Here is an 18053-nt window from a genome sequence, read left to right on the forward strand (position 1 = left end):
ATCGTTTTATATTACAGTAAACGTTCAATATAGCCTCTGTTTTCTTGCAAATAAGGTACATAAGAAGCACGATACATACAAGACACACTATACACGCTTCACTGTACATACAGCTGCATACACTACACACCCAAATCACTCGCGTTGCGATGAAATAATACTTGATATTTCTCTTCTCTATGGAAATACATAGTTTGGTCGACTACAACTACTGGTTTTCAAACCTCGACGCAAGGAACGAGGTGGAAGTAGAAGCTCGACCGCACACTTTTCACGAGCTTCCGGTGGACCGCGTACTCGCGGTCGAGATTTCTGCCAATTACAAGACCGCATCGAGTGCTTGATTAAATTTGTAGAAACGTTCCACCACCAACACAGAAACGTGTAACTATATGTTAAAAGTGGAGAACTGTGTCGCGGAGGAATCATCCGTTGGGTAGCTGATCTCAATCATTTCAAAGAATATGCTTTTTACAATTACGTAACCTTTATGTAGTCATTGTAGAAATTACGTGGTAGAGTCAAGACAAGATTGGATTTCGTGTAGAAGGCCGGGGAATAGAACAGCTGTTCTACTTCTGTACATTGTATTTCAGTGATTCAAGTACCAGGCTGCATGTAGATATTATTATTATTAGGATTCGGATCGAATAACTAGAAAGTTTCGAACCTTCTGGGACTATTTGCAACAAAAGAAAGAAATAACAAAAGATAAGAACAATACAAGTTTTAAGTAAATTGCGACTAAACGACGCAAATCCGAACTTTTTAGTCGTTATAGAAGCACTTTGAGAGATACACAGAGATACAGCCAAGTGCGATCAAACCATAACCAAGTATGTTGAAATATTCAATAAATATGTATACTTTAACCATTTATCAAAGTTATTTAGCCGATATTTTTTAAATGCATATCCTATATCGAGTAATAAATGTATACATTTATTAAATTATCTGCTTGTACTCTAGCTTTAACAAAATAAGTCGTTTATTTGTGCTATCGTGCAACAGATTCCCGTCCGTTTTATTATAAATACTGTTAAAAGTTTCATATTGCAACGCACCTTTTTCTGCTTTCACGGTGGCATAATAATGATTACCGAGAGAGAGAAATTGAATTGCGACACGCATAGTCCTATAGGGCAAGTATATTACGTCGTAAACGGTGGATTTTCCGAACACAGGCTGGAAACATAGAAAATCAGACTGGAAAAGTTGCTTGAGATGTTCTACCTGTGGATATTTTATATTGTAAATATTTTATATTCAAAGACTTGTATCAGCATGTGAAAGAGATTCTCAGAGTATCTTTAAAAACGGCTGCATATCTAGTTGCAGTTTTTCGAAATTCGACTGTGTTACGTTATTTATTTTAGAATTTGTACGCTCTGTTGTCACAAACGATCTCACAGAGCGTACCGATTCTTTAATAAGTGTCGTCAACGATTACCACCCCCTGTGGATTAATCAAAACCATGAACTTTGACAAAGAACGAGTCTCAAATGATTCAGAGCAAGAAGATGATTCTATTCTACGATATATATGCATATATAGATATGAGGATAAACACACATTTTTAGTTTATGGAATCTGTTTTGATAAACGATTAAATAATAAAGCGACTATTAAGAAACGGAATCGTTTTATTTTTCTACTTGGTAGACAATTCCAGATATAGATGTATAGATGTTTCGGATACAAAATTTAGGGTGTCTAAAAAAAGCAGATTACAATTCAAAATCAGTCATCAGTTTTAGCCCGAAAACCGAAGCGTGCAGAAGTGTGTCTAGTGCCCTGTGAAGTTCACAAAACAACACGTGACGGTCATCCGTCGAAAGTGAATCGAAACAAACATAATCCAAGTGTTTCCTATCTTATTAGTGAAAAACCCCAACGCTCCTAAGCTCTACCCGAATCATAGCCTCATAGCCTCTCGAGTAGTTATTCAACTTGAATTAAGCTTAATTGAAGCTCGATGATGGCCCAAGAATCGCGACCAGGCTCCTTTGTGTAAGGCCATAATTGCACCGCGCTACCTCCTCCGTGGCAGGGGAGCAATATATCCCTCCATACTGTTGACACCAAAAACATTAAAAAGCGTAAACTCGAATCAGTTAAAACAAACGCAAACGCTAATCAAAACGAACAGTCAAGAAGCTGTGTAACCACATACAATAGATACTCAATACTAGAATTCACAAACGACTCCACGGACGTTGCAGATTCACCAACTAACCAACACACGCAAAAAAATTCCCCTCCCCCACCTATATTTGTTGACCATGTCATCGATATACAAACAATGGTAAAGTCCATTGAGAAAGAAATCAACAAAGAGGAATATAAACTAAAAATAAACAACAACCAAGACAAAATTCTACCGGCTAACCCAGGCACATATAGAAAGATAACAAAACTATTAAAAACATTGAATGCTAACTATCACACCTACCAACTTAAACAAGAAAGACCTTATCGAGTGGTACTACGCAACATCCACCACTCGGCTAACTTAGGCGAACTGAAGTTCGAACTCCTTAAACTTGGTCATGAAGTAATTAACATCAGCAACATAAGACATAGAATCTCAAAAACCCCGCTATCCCTATTCTTCATCGACTTAAAACAAAAACCAAATAACAAACAAATCTATAACATAACTCGACTAATGAACTCGGTAGTAAAAATCGAACCTCCTTTAATAAAAAAAGAGATAGTGCAATGTAAAAGGTGCCAAAGGTACGGTCACACGCAAAAATAGTGCAACCATACCTTCCGCTGCGTTAAATGTGCAGGTACACACCCCATTGACCAGTGCAGTAAATCACCGGAAACCTTAGCGAAGTGTATCCACTGTCAAGGAGACCATCCTGCTAACTACAAAGATTGCTCAGCCTACAAAACCCTATACATAAAGAAGTATCCTAAACTCAGAGCCAAAGAGACAACCAACCAAATACCCAGTCCTCTAAAATTCACTACTGCTTCAATCTCCTATGCCCAAGCAGTACAAGGAAATCAAAATAATCCGAAAACCCATAGAGACCATTCTCAAACTAGTGTTCCCAATCCACAAAACACAGACAACTTCTCTAGACTCGAAAAATTAATCGAAAAACAATTAGAACAAATAAATAACTTACTATCATTATTAACACTCATCATGGATAAATTAATTTGCCTCGACGCAAAATAAAACCAAGAAGCATAGCTCTTTGGAATGCCAACGGTCTAGCTCAACACAAATACGAACTAGAATTCTTCCTAAAACAACAGCAAATCGACGTAATGTTCATATCTGAAACCCACTTCACAGACAAAAACTATCTGAAAATAAACGGTTATAACTTCTACCACACTCAACATCCCAGTGGAAAGCCCCACGGCGGCACCGGAATCATTATCAAATCCAGCATTAACCATTACGAGCTTCCATCATTCCAAAAGGACTACCTCCAAGCTACAAACGTAGCAATAGAAGACTGCCATGGCACAATCACCACTTCAGCAGTATACTGTCCTCCCAGACACTCCATTGCTAAAGAAGACTTCGATAACTTCCTTGATACCTCACCACATATGAACCCACATACAGGCCCACTGATACTAACAAAATATCTGACTTACTTGACTCCTTCATAACTAAAAATATCTCGCCAAGATATGTCCAAATCAATTCCTCGGCGGATCTCTCTTCTGACCATTCCCCCGTTATAGCAACAGTCGGTCAACAATTATCGAGAATCCACCTAATGGCTTTATCCAACTCACCAACTGGCAGCTCTTTAGAGAAGTCTTTAATCACTCAACTTCAGCCTCAATTTCACTAAAAACAAATGAAGATATCGAAACAGCCACGGAATACTTAAACACGGGCATAACAAACGCTATCCGCTCCTCCACACCTACTAATACTTCTATCAGCAAACATGAATATCCCCATGACATATGAAAACAAATCGCAGAAAAACGTAGACTTAGAAGAATATGGCAGAGTCATAGAACACCTGACGATAGACGCAAACTAAATAATGCAACTAGGAATTTAACCAAAATCATTAAAAACTATAAAAATTACTGTTTCCAAAAATATCTCGCTAATCTGTCTCCCACAGCTGACTCCAACTACTCACTATGGAAGGCTTCCAGGAATCTTACGCGTCCCCCGCAAATAATCCCTTCAATTCGCTGTCCGCAAGGCGGATGGGCACAGTCCTAAAGATGAGCATAGTCCTGAAGAAAAAGCCAATCTGTTCGCTAAACACCTATCCAACGTATTTAAAAACCCCATTCCTCCAACATTGCTCCGGAAATAACGGAATATCTGCACTCTCCCTTCCAAATGTCTCCTCCTATTAAACCTTTCACTTCTCTAGACGTTACAGAATTAATCCGTCGCCTAAATCCCAGGAAAGCATCGGGGCATGACCAAATAAGTAATAAAGCAATCAAGGAACTTCCCATAAAAAGGATTTCAATCATCACATCAATTTTCAATGCAATCCTTTGTCTTGAATATTATGCGAAGCCCTGGAAAATATCAATGATAACTCTCATCCCTAAACCCGGAAAACCAATACAAGAAACTAGCTCCTACCGCCCAATTAGCCTTCTACCCACTTTGTCAAAACTATTCGAAAAGATGCCCACGAATCGGCTCCTTCCACTCTTAGAGAAATTGAAAACACTGCCAGTTCACCAATTCGGTTTTTGAAAGCAACATTCCACGATAAACCAAAACCTAGAAAAGAAAAAATACTGCTCTGCGGTATTCCTAGACATTCAACAGGCATTCGACAAAGTATGGCATGAAGGACTTTTCTTCAAACTGAAGAAAATCTTACCGTGTGGTACATATGTGTGTACATATTACTCCATTCTAAAATTCTACTTAACCAATAGACAATTTATGATCAAATACCTAGATGCCACAACCACAACATTTCCAATAGAAGCCGGCATACCCCAAGGCAGTGTACTTGGACCCCTACTGTTCTCCATCTACACTGCCGATTTACCAACTTTAGCAGAGATAACAACAGCGACGTTTGCTGACGACACAGCGAGGTCTTGACTCTATAGAGAAGAGGTTCCAGAAATGGGATTCAAAATTAACGAAAAGAAATCCACACAGGTAACCTTCACGCTGCGAAAACAAACCTGCTCTCAGGTGACCATTAACAATATCACAATTCCTAACAAGGATTCAGTCAGATATTTGGGCATGACTCTGGACAGGAGATTGACATGGAAACGACACATCATAGACAAATCGAAGCGACTCAAGGCTAAACTTAAAAAATTTTATTGGCTCATAGGCCGGCGCTCCAACTTAAGCATTCAGAGCAAAATAATGCTATATAAAACCATACTAAAACCTGTCTGGGTCTATGGGATTCAACTATGGGAAACAACGACTAACTCCAACATAGAAATCCTTCAACGAATTCAATCAAAAACACTAAGATCCTTAATGGATGCACCTTGGTATGTCACCAACGAAATAATCCAACGCGACCTCAAGATACCCACAGTCAAAGAAGAAATATACAAGTTCAAAGGCAGATATAACACAAGAGTCAACAACCATCACAACCCATTACTACCCATTACAACCCAACTACTTGACACGACGGACCAGATCCGCAGACTAAAAAGAAAATACTTTAGATTGAAGCATTAAATTCAACTAGAATCAACATAATATAAATTATTATAAACCAAGCTATTGTACCACACCAAATGAAGTTACTTAAAATTCTCTACGAGAATTAATTGTAAATAGTCTACCAAAAAAAAAAAAAAAAAACAATTCAAAATTCTGTGGCGGCACTTAGCAGCAACCCGGGTTCGAATCCCGGTGACCGGATTTTTCTTCCACGCCTATAAATGAAAAGAAAAAGCAGTAGTACCCCAGCAGCAGCGACATCTACAGTCAGCGCTACAATTATCACGGACAACATCTACACCTCAATCCAATATATCAGATATTAGATACCTACTATGTATGTTATATTAGAAGAAGCCAGCTTATGATACCGAGAAAGTTTAAGTGCGTGGTAACGTAAATAGATAGGCAAAACAACCTCAAAAGCCAACCGCAATGTTATCTGTTCATCTTGGACTTGGCAAGTAGCGATTAGGTACATTAGGTGAATCACGGTTATACATCACAAACTAGAAGCTTTTACTGCAAATATGATATTTGCTTAATCTCCATCATGTATTTATGCTTGCTGCAGACACTGCAGAATATCCTAGATCTTTTCATCTGAATTTCATAATTTTGAAATTTGGGTTAGATTTTGTATATTTGTAATTTGAATTGAATTTGTAATTTGAATTGAATTTGAATTATTCGAGCTCCAGGATTATTTATCTTAAAGATTTGAAATTTCAATTGAATTTTATAAGCTTGAGATTTAATCTTTATTTTCGATTCCCTTCTTAATCAACGTCAACGTCAACGTCAACGTCAACGTCAACGTCACCGTCAACGTCAACATCAACGGATAAGAATGTTATGTTTGTTATTTCATATTTAAATCTGAAAACTGGCATTAAAGGTACATAGTTTCAATTCCAACTTACGTACGTAGAATCTGTATTTATTTTATACATCTGTATCCTTCATTCGTATCGCAATTTGTCATATAAACTTGATAATCATAAACGAACTGATTGTTAAACTAACAAACTGAAACTAGCCTCTAGACTTGATTGAAAATTAAAACTAATAGGAAAACAGGGCGTTGCAGGTACAGTTTCTACAAAGTTCTACTTACAATTACAGAACACAGTAATCAGTGTCGAATACCATTTATTGCTCGAATCTCTCGGCTTGATAATCGCATTGAAGCAATTAAACTTTCTTTACAAAAGTGTACATGCCACTTACAATACGTGATTTACTCCCGCTCGTCTCGTTTTTTCGTTCGATCCTGACTCACCACTCAAGACGTACCAGAGGTATTTCACCCTCTGCCGCCGATAGACTTCGTTATCGTCAAATTCTGTGAGTTACTCTCATTCTGCTTTGCCAATTCTAAGTAGGAAGGAGCTTTATTTAAGTAACTGTGCGCCTATTTAACTATTCGACTAACCTAAACGCTTCATCATCAGCAAGTAAAGGAGAAGCACAGAAGAAGCAACATTTTCTCTTCAGTTTTCCATTCTGAAGCATGACACGTGGTAAATGAGCTCTCTCAAACTCTACTAAAAACAGACAAATGAAAGAAAAGGAAGAAATGGGCGAGAGAGAGAGAGAGAGAGAGAGAGAAGTAGGAAAAACCTACCTCATCGGCAAGCCTCGTTAGTGACTCGTTTCAAAAGGGGTAGTCATCTGGTTTAAAGTTCTTTCATGTTCGAGGATTATTCCGAGTATTGCATTTTCGTTTTTTCCGACATCTATTCTATTATTTGATTTAAAGTTAAGATATAACAGCAGCAATTCGTTCAGACGGCATAGACGTTGTTATGGGATATTATAGATTTGAAACCGTCCAAAGATGGTGCTGGTAAAGCTTGAATTTTTGTTTTCAATTATATCGAACCAAAAGGATGACAAATTAGTATTTTGAATTGTATAGAACGGATGGTTACAAGGAGAACGTAACACTATTGCAGAGTTTGTGGACTTGAAACATTCGTAGCTACTTCCTGTGACGATGTTCGTAGATTAAATTAGAATTTTTCAGCAGCTATTCTTACAAGATATGATGAAATAATTAAAGTTTGCGCGAAATCTTCCGCGAAATGGCACTTTACAATATTTAAAAAAAATATTTGTGGCGGCACTCGACAACAACTATGACCGGACGACGGCAGCGCAGTAGTTAGCGTCTTTGGTTTACAAACGTTCGGATCCTGGGTTCAAATGTCGGCGCCCATAGTCCGATTTTTCTTCCACGACACCTTAATGAGAAGAAAGCAGCAGTACCCCAGCAGCGACATGTATCATACACCAGCAGTAGTACTATCACCACGACTACTATCGCACATCATATCAAACGCCATATTATTAAATTAAATGATTTTCATATTTAATAGATGTAAAAATCAATTCTTTTTTGGCTGAAATTGTCATTAATTAATTTCTTTTGAGAAAAATAATACCGATACATTTTTCGTGTTTCTTTCTTATCAAAAGAAATAAAAGAAAAATTGAATAAACAAACAAAATATTTATAAATAATGTAATTACCATATACAATTTAAACGCTAATAAGATGAACAAATTTCGAATACCTAAATATTTTGCACACTACCTAACGTTCTTCCTTTTACAACTTAAAAAGTCTATTTTCGCTTGTTTAAGATTTTCGCACATCGATCGTCGCGAAACGTCTACAATGTTGTCTGAAACGAGCAGATTTTGATCACATTTTGTCGCTGCGGCACGAACTCGCCAACTTTTTCAAAGTCCTCTGGTTGTTTGTCTGAAACGAGCGGTGCCCCAGATGGTGGGTATGTATGTGATAAATCCGGGATTAACCATCGGAAATGCGAAATAAAACATTTTAATCCTGCAGATAACCTTCCACCGTGCAGATTTCATATTTCTCTACGTTAAGACAGATAACCCTCTTCCTAAAATTTTTTAACATTTCTTCTTGTTTCTTCCATTTTATGCTTTATTTATTTATTTATTTTTATTTATTTCTTATTTCTTTTTTCCTCTTTTTTATTTTTTAGAAACGTTTCACAGGAAACAGCAACGTATCCTCGACTTAACACTTCCGTTTGTTCGTTCGAAATGTTGGAAACACGCATCTTCTGCTACACTCTAATTGTCTTATCCCTATTTCTGTTGAACACTTTGATATCAATCGTACATTATTATTAAACAGATCATATGTATATCACAACAATAATAATGATAGCGATAGTGATAGTAATGATAATGATAATAACAACAATAATAATAATAATAACAACAATAATAATAATAATATTTCTCTTAATCGTTACACAGTACTTTATAGCCAAAGAAAATACAGAATGTATTCGGAAAAAATGTCATGCTTTTCGTTTCTCATTCGTGAAAATATCGTATGATCTTATTGATTAAATATCCGTACATCGCGGCACCATACACCATTGTGGCAAAAGGTAATTTTTTATCCAAAAAGTTCGGTGAAAAGGTTCTTGCGGGAAATACAGATTTTAAAAATTCGTTAAATTGTAATCGTAATAGTAATATTCTACGAATCTCTCTGCAGCAGAAGGATCGTTTTCTCGTTCCAGCTTGAGTCTAACTGCAAAGAAACCTGAAATTTCGCTCGTTTCGCATTCGCAGAAATCCCAGATATCTTTTTCCCACCTTCCCACAATTTCCATCCGAGAATACGATCGATAGCAGTCTGAACGCTGTTGTACGTCCATCCACGTGTCCTCAGCCTTCTTTGACGACGTTCCCGCGCGAGAATTCTTCTTCTTCTTTGACGGCGTTTCCACGCGAGCATTCTCCCCCTTCGTCGGTCCACGGCTTTTTCCAGGTGAGGCTTGCTGGAACACTTCGAACAACAACGAAAGGAACGTTCTCCAGTGTCGACGTTTCCCCTGTTTTTATTTTTTTTCATATTTTTCTTATTTTTGTCTTTTGTATCGCATTTTTAGTTTTGTTTTTTCTTTCTTTCTTCTTTTTTTTTTTTGTTTCGATTTCATGAAGCTGTCGATCGTTTGTTTCTTTGAAATGGTTTTTTTTCAATTTTGGTTTGTTTTAGATCTCTCACTGTTCGTTTGTGGTCGATTTCGGTATCGGCGGTTTGACGCGAGAATTCAAGAAGGGACGAGGGCATTCTGGCCCGCGGAAGTCGTTTCGATTTCTGTCGATTTTGCCAGCCCTTTGCTCTTTCTTTTTACTGCAAGCAAAAAATCGTGAATCATACTGTTAACGCAGCAAGAAGAGGGCGGTCAACCTTTCCAGAGGTGAATTTGTGTTTTGTCTTTCGTGTTATATATATACGTATGTTGGGCTGAAAATCATAACGATGTATCCATGTCGAGATTTTGAGAAGGTATCTCAGCTGTTAAAAGTATGATCGAACGAAACTGGGTGAGCTTAAATCACTATAGGATTCTCAACCCTCCATACAAACACCTTTCTTCGTATCTCGAGTTTTTCGTCTTTTTGTTTATTTAACAATCTATTAGTAATAGTATTATTATAGATGTATTTATTGAACAGTATTGTAAATCAAACGTTCGTGTAACACACCACTGGAACGATCAACACTGCTACGTTCTACCCTGTTTCGGCTCGCTTGGTTCAGCCAATCGTGTTTTTCTATCGTTAAACAAGTTTCCCAAGTTGAAGGAAAGTATGAAAGAGCCCTTTTATTTAATCCTTTGCCTTATAACCTTTTTCGTACATACGTACATACGTACTTACGAAAATTTTAGCCGTTCACTGTTGTAATAAGAGGATATTATACCAAATTGTATGAAAATATTGAAATATTATTTATAATTTAAAAACTAGAAGCTGAGATTCGAGTTGAAAGTTACTCTAACGAACACGACATTACATTATATCTTTGTTGAATTGAAATTATAACTTTTTTCCGTCTATAATATATAACCGTTATATAATAGTTTCAACACTTATAAGCAATCTGTGGACGTGTATGCAATATCTTTTTCGTTCGTATCATAGTGAATTATTTAAAAAATCATTAAAGGAATAGAATCTAAGTGATGTTTTGTTTCGTTCATTAAATACTGTCATTTTAGTTGAAGAGTTCTAACTTTGGATTTTATATAATACATTCTTACGCAATTCTCATACGTTGTATACATTTGTTCCACGTTTCCTATAAATACATAATCATCCAGAGTCTAGGTATAAGACAAGGGGTTAATAGGTATATGCGTGTATCTTGTGCTTTAATTTCATGCTAAAGTTTCTCTCAAATACAAATACTCAAAGATAAAGGATGTTGAAAGAAAAAAAAAAACAAGTTTATTAAGTAAATTATGAGAGGAGGGAAGAAGAATAACGATGATTAATCTTCGACGGATAAATTTAGGCTATTTTTATTGACGATTTTGATACACTATTCAAAAAATTCGTGTCCATGAAGTTCGAACAGACCATACTCGAGCTATGCTCGATCCACAAAATTATTTAACAAAGTATCAAAGCTTCCGATACGAATCTCTCTTTTCTCTATTTAATCCAATCGAAAAAATCGAAAAATATCGAAAGTATGAGACGATCGAAAAAACAGAAGATGCAACCGAAAATTATAAATAACACAGTTGGAGAATTCTGTTAAACAATCCCAGTATATTTAAGTAGTATCTTCCAATCATTTATAAACAATTAAAAATACATTGGTCGGACTGTCACCTCGAATTTGAATTTGGCATTTTTCTTTTTTTCTTTTCTCTTTTTCTTTTTTCTTTTTTTCTTCTTTTTATGTGAAATCCGTTGAAAGCGGAATTTCACCGAGAAAACTGAATACATTTTCGCGATACTTTGACAGAATTCTAGTTGAAACTATACAAAAATTTGCCCTAGACAAGATGTCTCTCGTTCTCTATTATACGTGATTCTCTTTTGTTGTTTTTGTTTTATTCTAATCGTTTCGACTGACCTTCGAATCTCCAGCGCCGAGGAATACTAGACCTATAGCACCAGCATACGCCAATAGCGTGTCCACCGCTTGCTGAGTCTCCAGAAGGATCCTAGTTTCGTTCATCCAGTCTCTGGCGATGGATCTTGACGCTCCTTTCAGGAGGTTCATGTAGCGGAGAGTCATCTTGAAGTCTCCACGATCGAGCCAATATCTGAAAGCAAAGATTCCAGAGCTATTAATCAGTCTGTTAATTGGGGAGGACGAATTAAATCGTCAGTCAGATTCTAAATTTCTTCTTATCAATTAAATATCGATTTTACATGAAATGGAAATTATATTTATGTATACTTGAAAGAATTAAAATCCATTCCATATTAGAGAAATTTCTAGTTAACTGGATAATTTGGTTAACAGCTTCAAATATTGCGATTCAGATTCGTGATATTATTCCTTACATATAGTATAACTCAATTTTCTATAGTAAAACTAGACCTGCTACTACACCTACTAGTAAACTTTACTTTTCATTTCAATAACCATTGCGTCGTTTAATATCTCAATCATTGCCACGTACGTTTCATTTTTATCATCGAAATTTATAAAATTCATCTGGATCGAACGAATAGAATCGAAATAAGACGAAGGAGATAAAGAGATAAGGAGATAAAAAACAGTTGTGAAAATCAGTCGGAAATCAGAGTCTGATATCTGAGAATATCGTTGGCAGATGGTAGGCGAGAGGATCGGGAAACTATCATCCGAATTACCTGTCGACCAATCAACGAACGAGTCATAGATATAAAAGCGTACTAGGCGAAAATCGGCAATTGCGCTCGTCACGAAAAATTTCTTTTCGAGTTTCGAATATTCGACCAAATTGCCTGGGCAATGGTTAAATTGCAGCTTTAGATCAACTTCTTGCACACCTCTGTATCACCTGTAGTATCTGTATTACGTTACATAGCTTCGTTTCCAACAAATATAGCCTACTTTATCAAAAGAACAATATAAACAATGCTTCGAAGAATCGGGATTTGACGCAAACGAGGTAGATCGCACAAGATAAACCCTGGATTATCAAGTGTCTGTGGATACAGATGCTCGGAGTATACTTGACATTTTTTTAATATCTCGTTTGTTACGTCGCGCTTCAAACACTTCAACTTCCTTTATCCACAAATTTGAAAATTGAAGTAGGCGAGTTGAAATCGTTCCATTGATAACAAGCATCTCTCACCAAAAACTCGCAACTGTTAAAGGAACTCTGACGGTTAATAATGTGTGACGCGTCATCCACTCTTGGAACGCAGTCGAACTCGAGGACGAATCGCTCATTTCCATTTCCATTTCCATTTCCATTTCCATTTCCATTTCCATTTCCATTTCCAGGCTAGGGGTTGATGTAACGGCTGTGTCGTCGATCGTTCTCCAAGAACTTCACTACGCGTATCGATTAATCGGCGCACGCCAGGATCGAGCTCTGTTTTGTCATGGATATCGTTACATAAAAATGGAAGAAGAACCTGTGATTGGTTTTGGCTTAATAGGCTTTCCGATAGAATTTCAATGAGAGTCGGGGAGATTGGATTGCATGTATGAAAAAAGGAGGGTACAGAAAATGGAAAAGGATTGTAGTGTGATTTGCGGACGTGTGTAATACGAATTCAAGTGGAACGTAAAACAGGAAAAACAAAAATATTCTATCGCATGCGTAAACAAGTAAAGGAGTACAGAAAGAGACGAGAATGTTGCAAGACGCAAGAAAGGCGAAAAAGTGTCGGGAGTAAAATTCGAGCAGCGTCCAGTGCCATTCGCCGGACGTTCAACTTCAATTTCCGATACTGTTATCAAGAATTAGTATAATTTTATCAATTACTAGGCTGATAATGCTAAAAGAAGAAATGAATTTATTAAAGAAGCCTGTATCGTGTACGTGATTCTCCAATTATTTAGAGCAATTTATTTGAAAGATTCGAAGTTGCGGGAAAGCGGAAACATACTTTAGAAGTGTCTGTGACAATTTTATAGAACGAAGTTATTTAGAACTCGTTTAGAACGTTTAAAGAAACACACAAGAGGACAACTCTATATATCCTTTAACTTTATAAATGTCGTTGCTATTAATTGCGCACCACCACCGTATCAGAACTCGTTTGCTTCTCAAATTTGTAACATAAAATTGAGAAATTGCCGTGTGGTGCTATTCGCAATCGCGTGACTGTTTTATTATGGCTTGTTTATGGGTTGCGCCGTTTACCGAATTTCGATGCTAACAAGTTGAAAATCATTTGAAGAAACCAGCAAGACTTGTGTAAACCGCGAACAGCAACCATGAGCTCGTATCGTTAATGTTGCACAGCGGTATGACATTGCGACATGAGAACAACCAAGCCTTAATGCTGATATCGCAAACCAAGAAACAAGAGTTTCCCTCGCTTTACAAAAAGGTTCTCTTTCTTACATACTCTACATAATTCACGAAAATTCCGTGAATTATTCTATGTAATTCTCGTCAAACTACTCGTTTTCTAATTATCTTGAATTATTTGGGGTTCGTTCGCTCCGGAAAGTGAACGAATTTGACCAAAAATTTAATCACGAAATTCTCATACGACTAGAATAAACTGTCTAAAGAGAAGAAATTATTCATTATAAATGATTAATTACTGTTTTAGAGAATGGTTTTAAGCTGTTGAGGAACGCCAATATATATGTATTTATACATTTAGTTTTTCGTTCAGTCCAAATAAGATAATAATGGCCACTTACGATGTGCAATTTCAGAATATTTCCTAGTATTATTTGTCTTGTTCAATATGTATTTATAAATATATTTTAGATGCGCGCAACTAAAAGATAAGAAATACTTGATTCTTTTTCTGACCTTAACGAATTCATCAAATTCATTAAACAGATTGAGAAAGTGTTGCTCGATAAATCTTTCAAATTCGCTCCTCTTTCTTAAATGCAATATATATAGTATAATAATATTACAGTTTTCTTTATTATTATTCTATTCTAAAATCTTGCCTAAAATAAAAAATCTCTTATAACTTATTTCAACAAGAATTTCATATATACCGACAACAAATTTTCAGAGCAAGAACACTTTTATAATTTATAATTCGGTGGAAAGTACGATATAAAGACGACTTCGTTGTTCGACCATCGATCGCCACGTTTCAACCCGTGGCCAGAGAGGCTGGCAAACGGTATAACAAAGTCTAGAACGTGTTGGTGAACAAAGGGTCGACGACAATATCGCCCCATCGTCATCAAATCGCATCGCAGTCGCCGCGCCAAGAAGAAACAACGACAACGTGATTGAACGCGATGTTGATAAACGTGGGCCGGAAAATTAATTTTTCTGTTTGGTCACAGTTGCTCGCTCGTTCCTTCCACAGGAATTCTCTTCATCTGCTAATTATCAGACGCGACCCGATTTTCACAATCATATTCGACACTGTAATTATGCTTGTACTGTGATTCCGCGTTAACAACCATTGATAGAAACTGCATCGCTTTTACAACGATTAACTTTACTACCATACATTAAACTATGTATTTCTATTGGTTCTAATAGGGCTTCCAATATACACTTAAAACGTACTCTGCCCTATTTCTAATTTTCTATTTCATAATTCTTTTCTAACTAAAATAATTTAAATAATTAAAAAATGAATCTTTGAGAGGATTTGAATGATATAGGTTTGAACGAAAGTTTTCAGCCCAAAATTATTCTTGTCTAAAGTAGACATATCATCAGTGAGTAAAAGAATATAAAGATATAACGTAGGTAATTGTGAACTTTTGAACAAAATTCGCCGAATATGAATAAATGAAGATAAAATGTCGGTTATATTTAAGCGAACTCGTCAGCACGCTACAAACTACGACTGAATTTTCTTTGATCGATAAATTGAAAAATTTTGAATATATACATTATAATATCGATATATCTAATACAAATAAATGATTTCTTGGTACGTTTTCGTGGAATTGGCGATGAAACGGCTAGTGTAATATTTCTTCAAGTTGCACTATTTCTCCAACATATTTAACGATTCAGCGAAAATGAAGAATAATTTTTCAAAAATAAGTTAAATGTATCAAAAATAGTTCTGTTGCCAAGTTGACTATTTTCATTTACATTTTATCTACCAATAATTAAAATATTTATTTCTATATTATACGATATATGCATATACATACACACACACATATATTGCAAATAAATAAAAAGCAAACGATATAAACATATATATAAATATAAAATTAAGAACAGGAAAAATTATATTGGAAGAAAACAATAGATAACATTCGAAAATAACTACCAGATCGATGACTGACAGTAAAACAAAATTCAGGTCGGAAAAGGTACCTACCTGGCCCGATGAAGAATCTCGAATGTGTTAAGATTGCTCGCATCAATCGGCTTGTCCTCGATCTCACTTTGAGGAATGGGATTGGCGTTCTTAATCATCAAGTAGCTTTGAAGATAACTAAGGAAATAGACAGGCAGTGCAGCACCTTCCTCGGGTACCATGGCTAATCGTCTGGCCACCTCTTCCACCTGAAACGTAAAAATGGTAGACCATAAATTTGTCCTGTCCCTCGAATAACTCCTTATCATAAACTTTGTAATCGTTGGATCGACCAGCCATCACTGAAAATCCATTGAAATAAAAAGAAAAGGATAGTGGCATCCGAACTGCAAAATTTTTTATCTGAATGAGTTTTATCAACGGTATTGTAGATCGTTAAAGGCGATAACCGGAGGCAGTATTCACAGAAATGAACAGTTTAGAAAATTTGGCCCTATGAACATTTGACCGACAAAGGTGTTAACTGTAGAAATCCGCGTAAGATCGTGATACGGTAATAGAACGGTAAGCGGTAACAACTAGCGAGCAGGAAAACAAGCGATGTTGCAAAAGATGTTACAAAATTGCAAAACGCGACGGCCAAATATGTTCTCAGAGTTTATGCAATGTCTTGTATTTTTCAAAGTTATTATGCAGTTTTCAACTCAGGACAAACAAGTGGTAAAGAGTTTACAAGGGTTGGATAAAGCGTAGGAAACATTTTTGGGTGCTTCTACAGTTAGCTGTATTTTTAACATATTCGTAGGGACTTGAAATTTTGACGCGATAATGACAAAAGTCAGTGTGAAATTACCTTAAGGAACCTTGCACGAAGCACATCTTCTGGGAACACTCCCCTCTTCGCAGCCTCCTCTGGAATGCCTTGAATCGCTGCTTGCACCAAAGGATCCTCTTTGGCTGGCAGAACAGAACAGAATGAATAAACCTATTAACGAATTTCTCGCAAATAATACATTTGTTTCTGAAAACTGAAAAAACAATCAATCGTTGAGCAATGCGATTAATATTTCGAATTCTATACGAGAAATTATTTGTTTAATATTTCCTACATTTAACATGTCGTGTTCTTTCCATTATCTTTTGTCTTCGTTCGTTTGTTCGTTCGTTCGCTGTTACGTTATCGTTCTATGAAAGAACAGATCGAGTGTCATTATTATATATTGGCTAACAAGTCGAAAATCCAAGCTAAGTATAGAAAATAAACTAAAAATATATAAAATGATCATAAAACCAATCTGGACGTATGGAATACCACTATAGGGAACAGCAGCAATGAGCCATATAACCAAGATAGAGGCAATGCAAGCTAAAATACTTAGAATAATAGTAAATGCGCCATGGTACGTTAGAAACGAGGACATTCGGAAAGACCTAGGAATACGAACGGTCAAGGAGGAGATTAGCAGATGTGCAAGAAGGTACAGAGAAAGAATAGCAACGCACCCGGACCGGCTGGCAGCGGAAACGGTCAACACATCAAGTACAGAAAGAAGACTAAAAAGGAAACACCCAACAGATCTCACAAAGGACATAACCTAACAAACACGATGATGGACCCCGCTGGGGGTAGCCACCCACATGTTATATTATATTATACTGCTATAATATTTTACCAAATGTCCTACTGGACAAATTGTAAAATTTAAATAAATAAATAAAAAAAAGTTATTATATATGAGACTAATACACAGATCAATAGGTAAAACTGCGGAAAAGCTACCTCATCTGAAATTTTTTGCATGATTTTTGGATATGTTTTAGAAATTAATATTTTCAACCACTCTTTGAGCAATGAAGATTCGGATAGACGTGTCGTGTCAAGTTAACACACTGCGTTAGTATTGGCGAGAGAAGTCGGATGTGTTTAGGAAAGGCGGCTAACGGCGTTGAGAGAGGGAAAACACACTCTCAGAGAAAATGACTACGGAATCAAAACTCATAATAACAACTAAAATCGGTAAATCACCCCCTACCTATATTCACGAACAGATAATAGAACAATTAAGGCAACTTGTAAATGACATTGCAGGAATTCACCACTATAACGTTAAACAGCTAAACTTGAATCAAGCAAAAGTAACTCGG

The 18053-nt window shown here is 36.4% G+C and overlaps 1 protein-coding gene across 10 annotated transcripts in view; it reads right to left on the bottom strand.

Annotated features, from left to right (window-relative positions):
* Positions 1-8949: 8949 nt before the first annotated feature.
* The window catches only part of LOC100746562 (MICOS complex subunit Mic60), a 35429-nt gene continuing 26325 nt past the window's right edge, over positions 8950-18053 (bottom strand). For 8 of the 10 annotated variants that reach the window (XM_012394105.3, XM_012394104.2, XM_012394109.3 and 5 more), the window contains 4 exons: positions 16762-16865; positions 15969-16156; positions 11602-11794; positions 8950-9516 (listed from right to left, as the gene is read on the bottom strand). In XM_012394105.3, coding sequence (XP_012249528.1) covers positions 9205-9516; positions 11602-11794; positions 15969-16156; positions 16762-16865 — 797 coding nt within the window. In that variant the 3' untranslated portion in view covers positions 8950-9204. Of the gene's footprint in view, positions 9865-10275; positions 10413-11601; positions 11795-15968; positions 16157-16761; positions 16866-18053 lie in introns of those variants that run through there. The other 2 variants (XM_012394112.2, XM_033324807.1) reach the window with 2 other exon arrangements.

Source organism: Bombus impatiens, unplaced genomic scaffold, assembly GCF_000188095.3.
Source record: "Bombus impatiens unplaced genomic scaffold, BIMP_2.2 scf_0065, whole genome shotgun sequence".
Classification (NCBI taxonomy): Eukaryota; Metazoa; Arthropoda; class Insecta; order Hymenoptera; family Apidae; genus Bombus; species Bombus impatiens.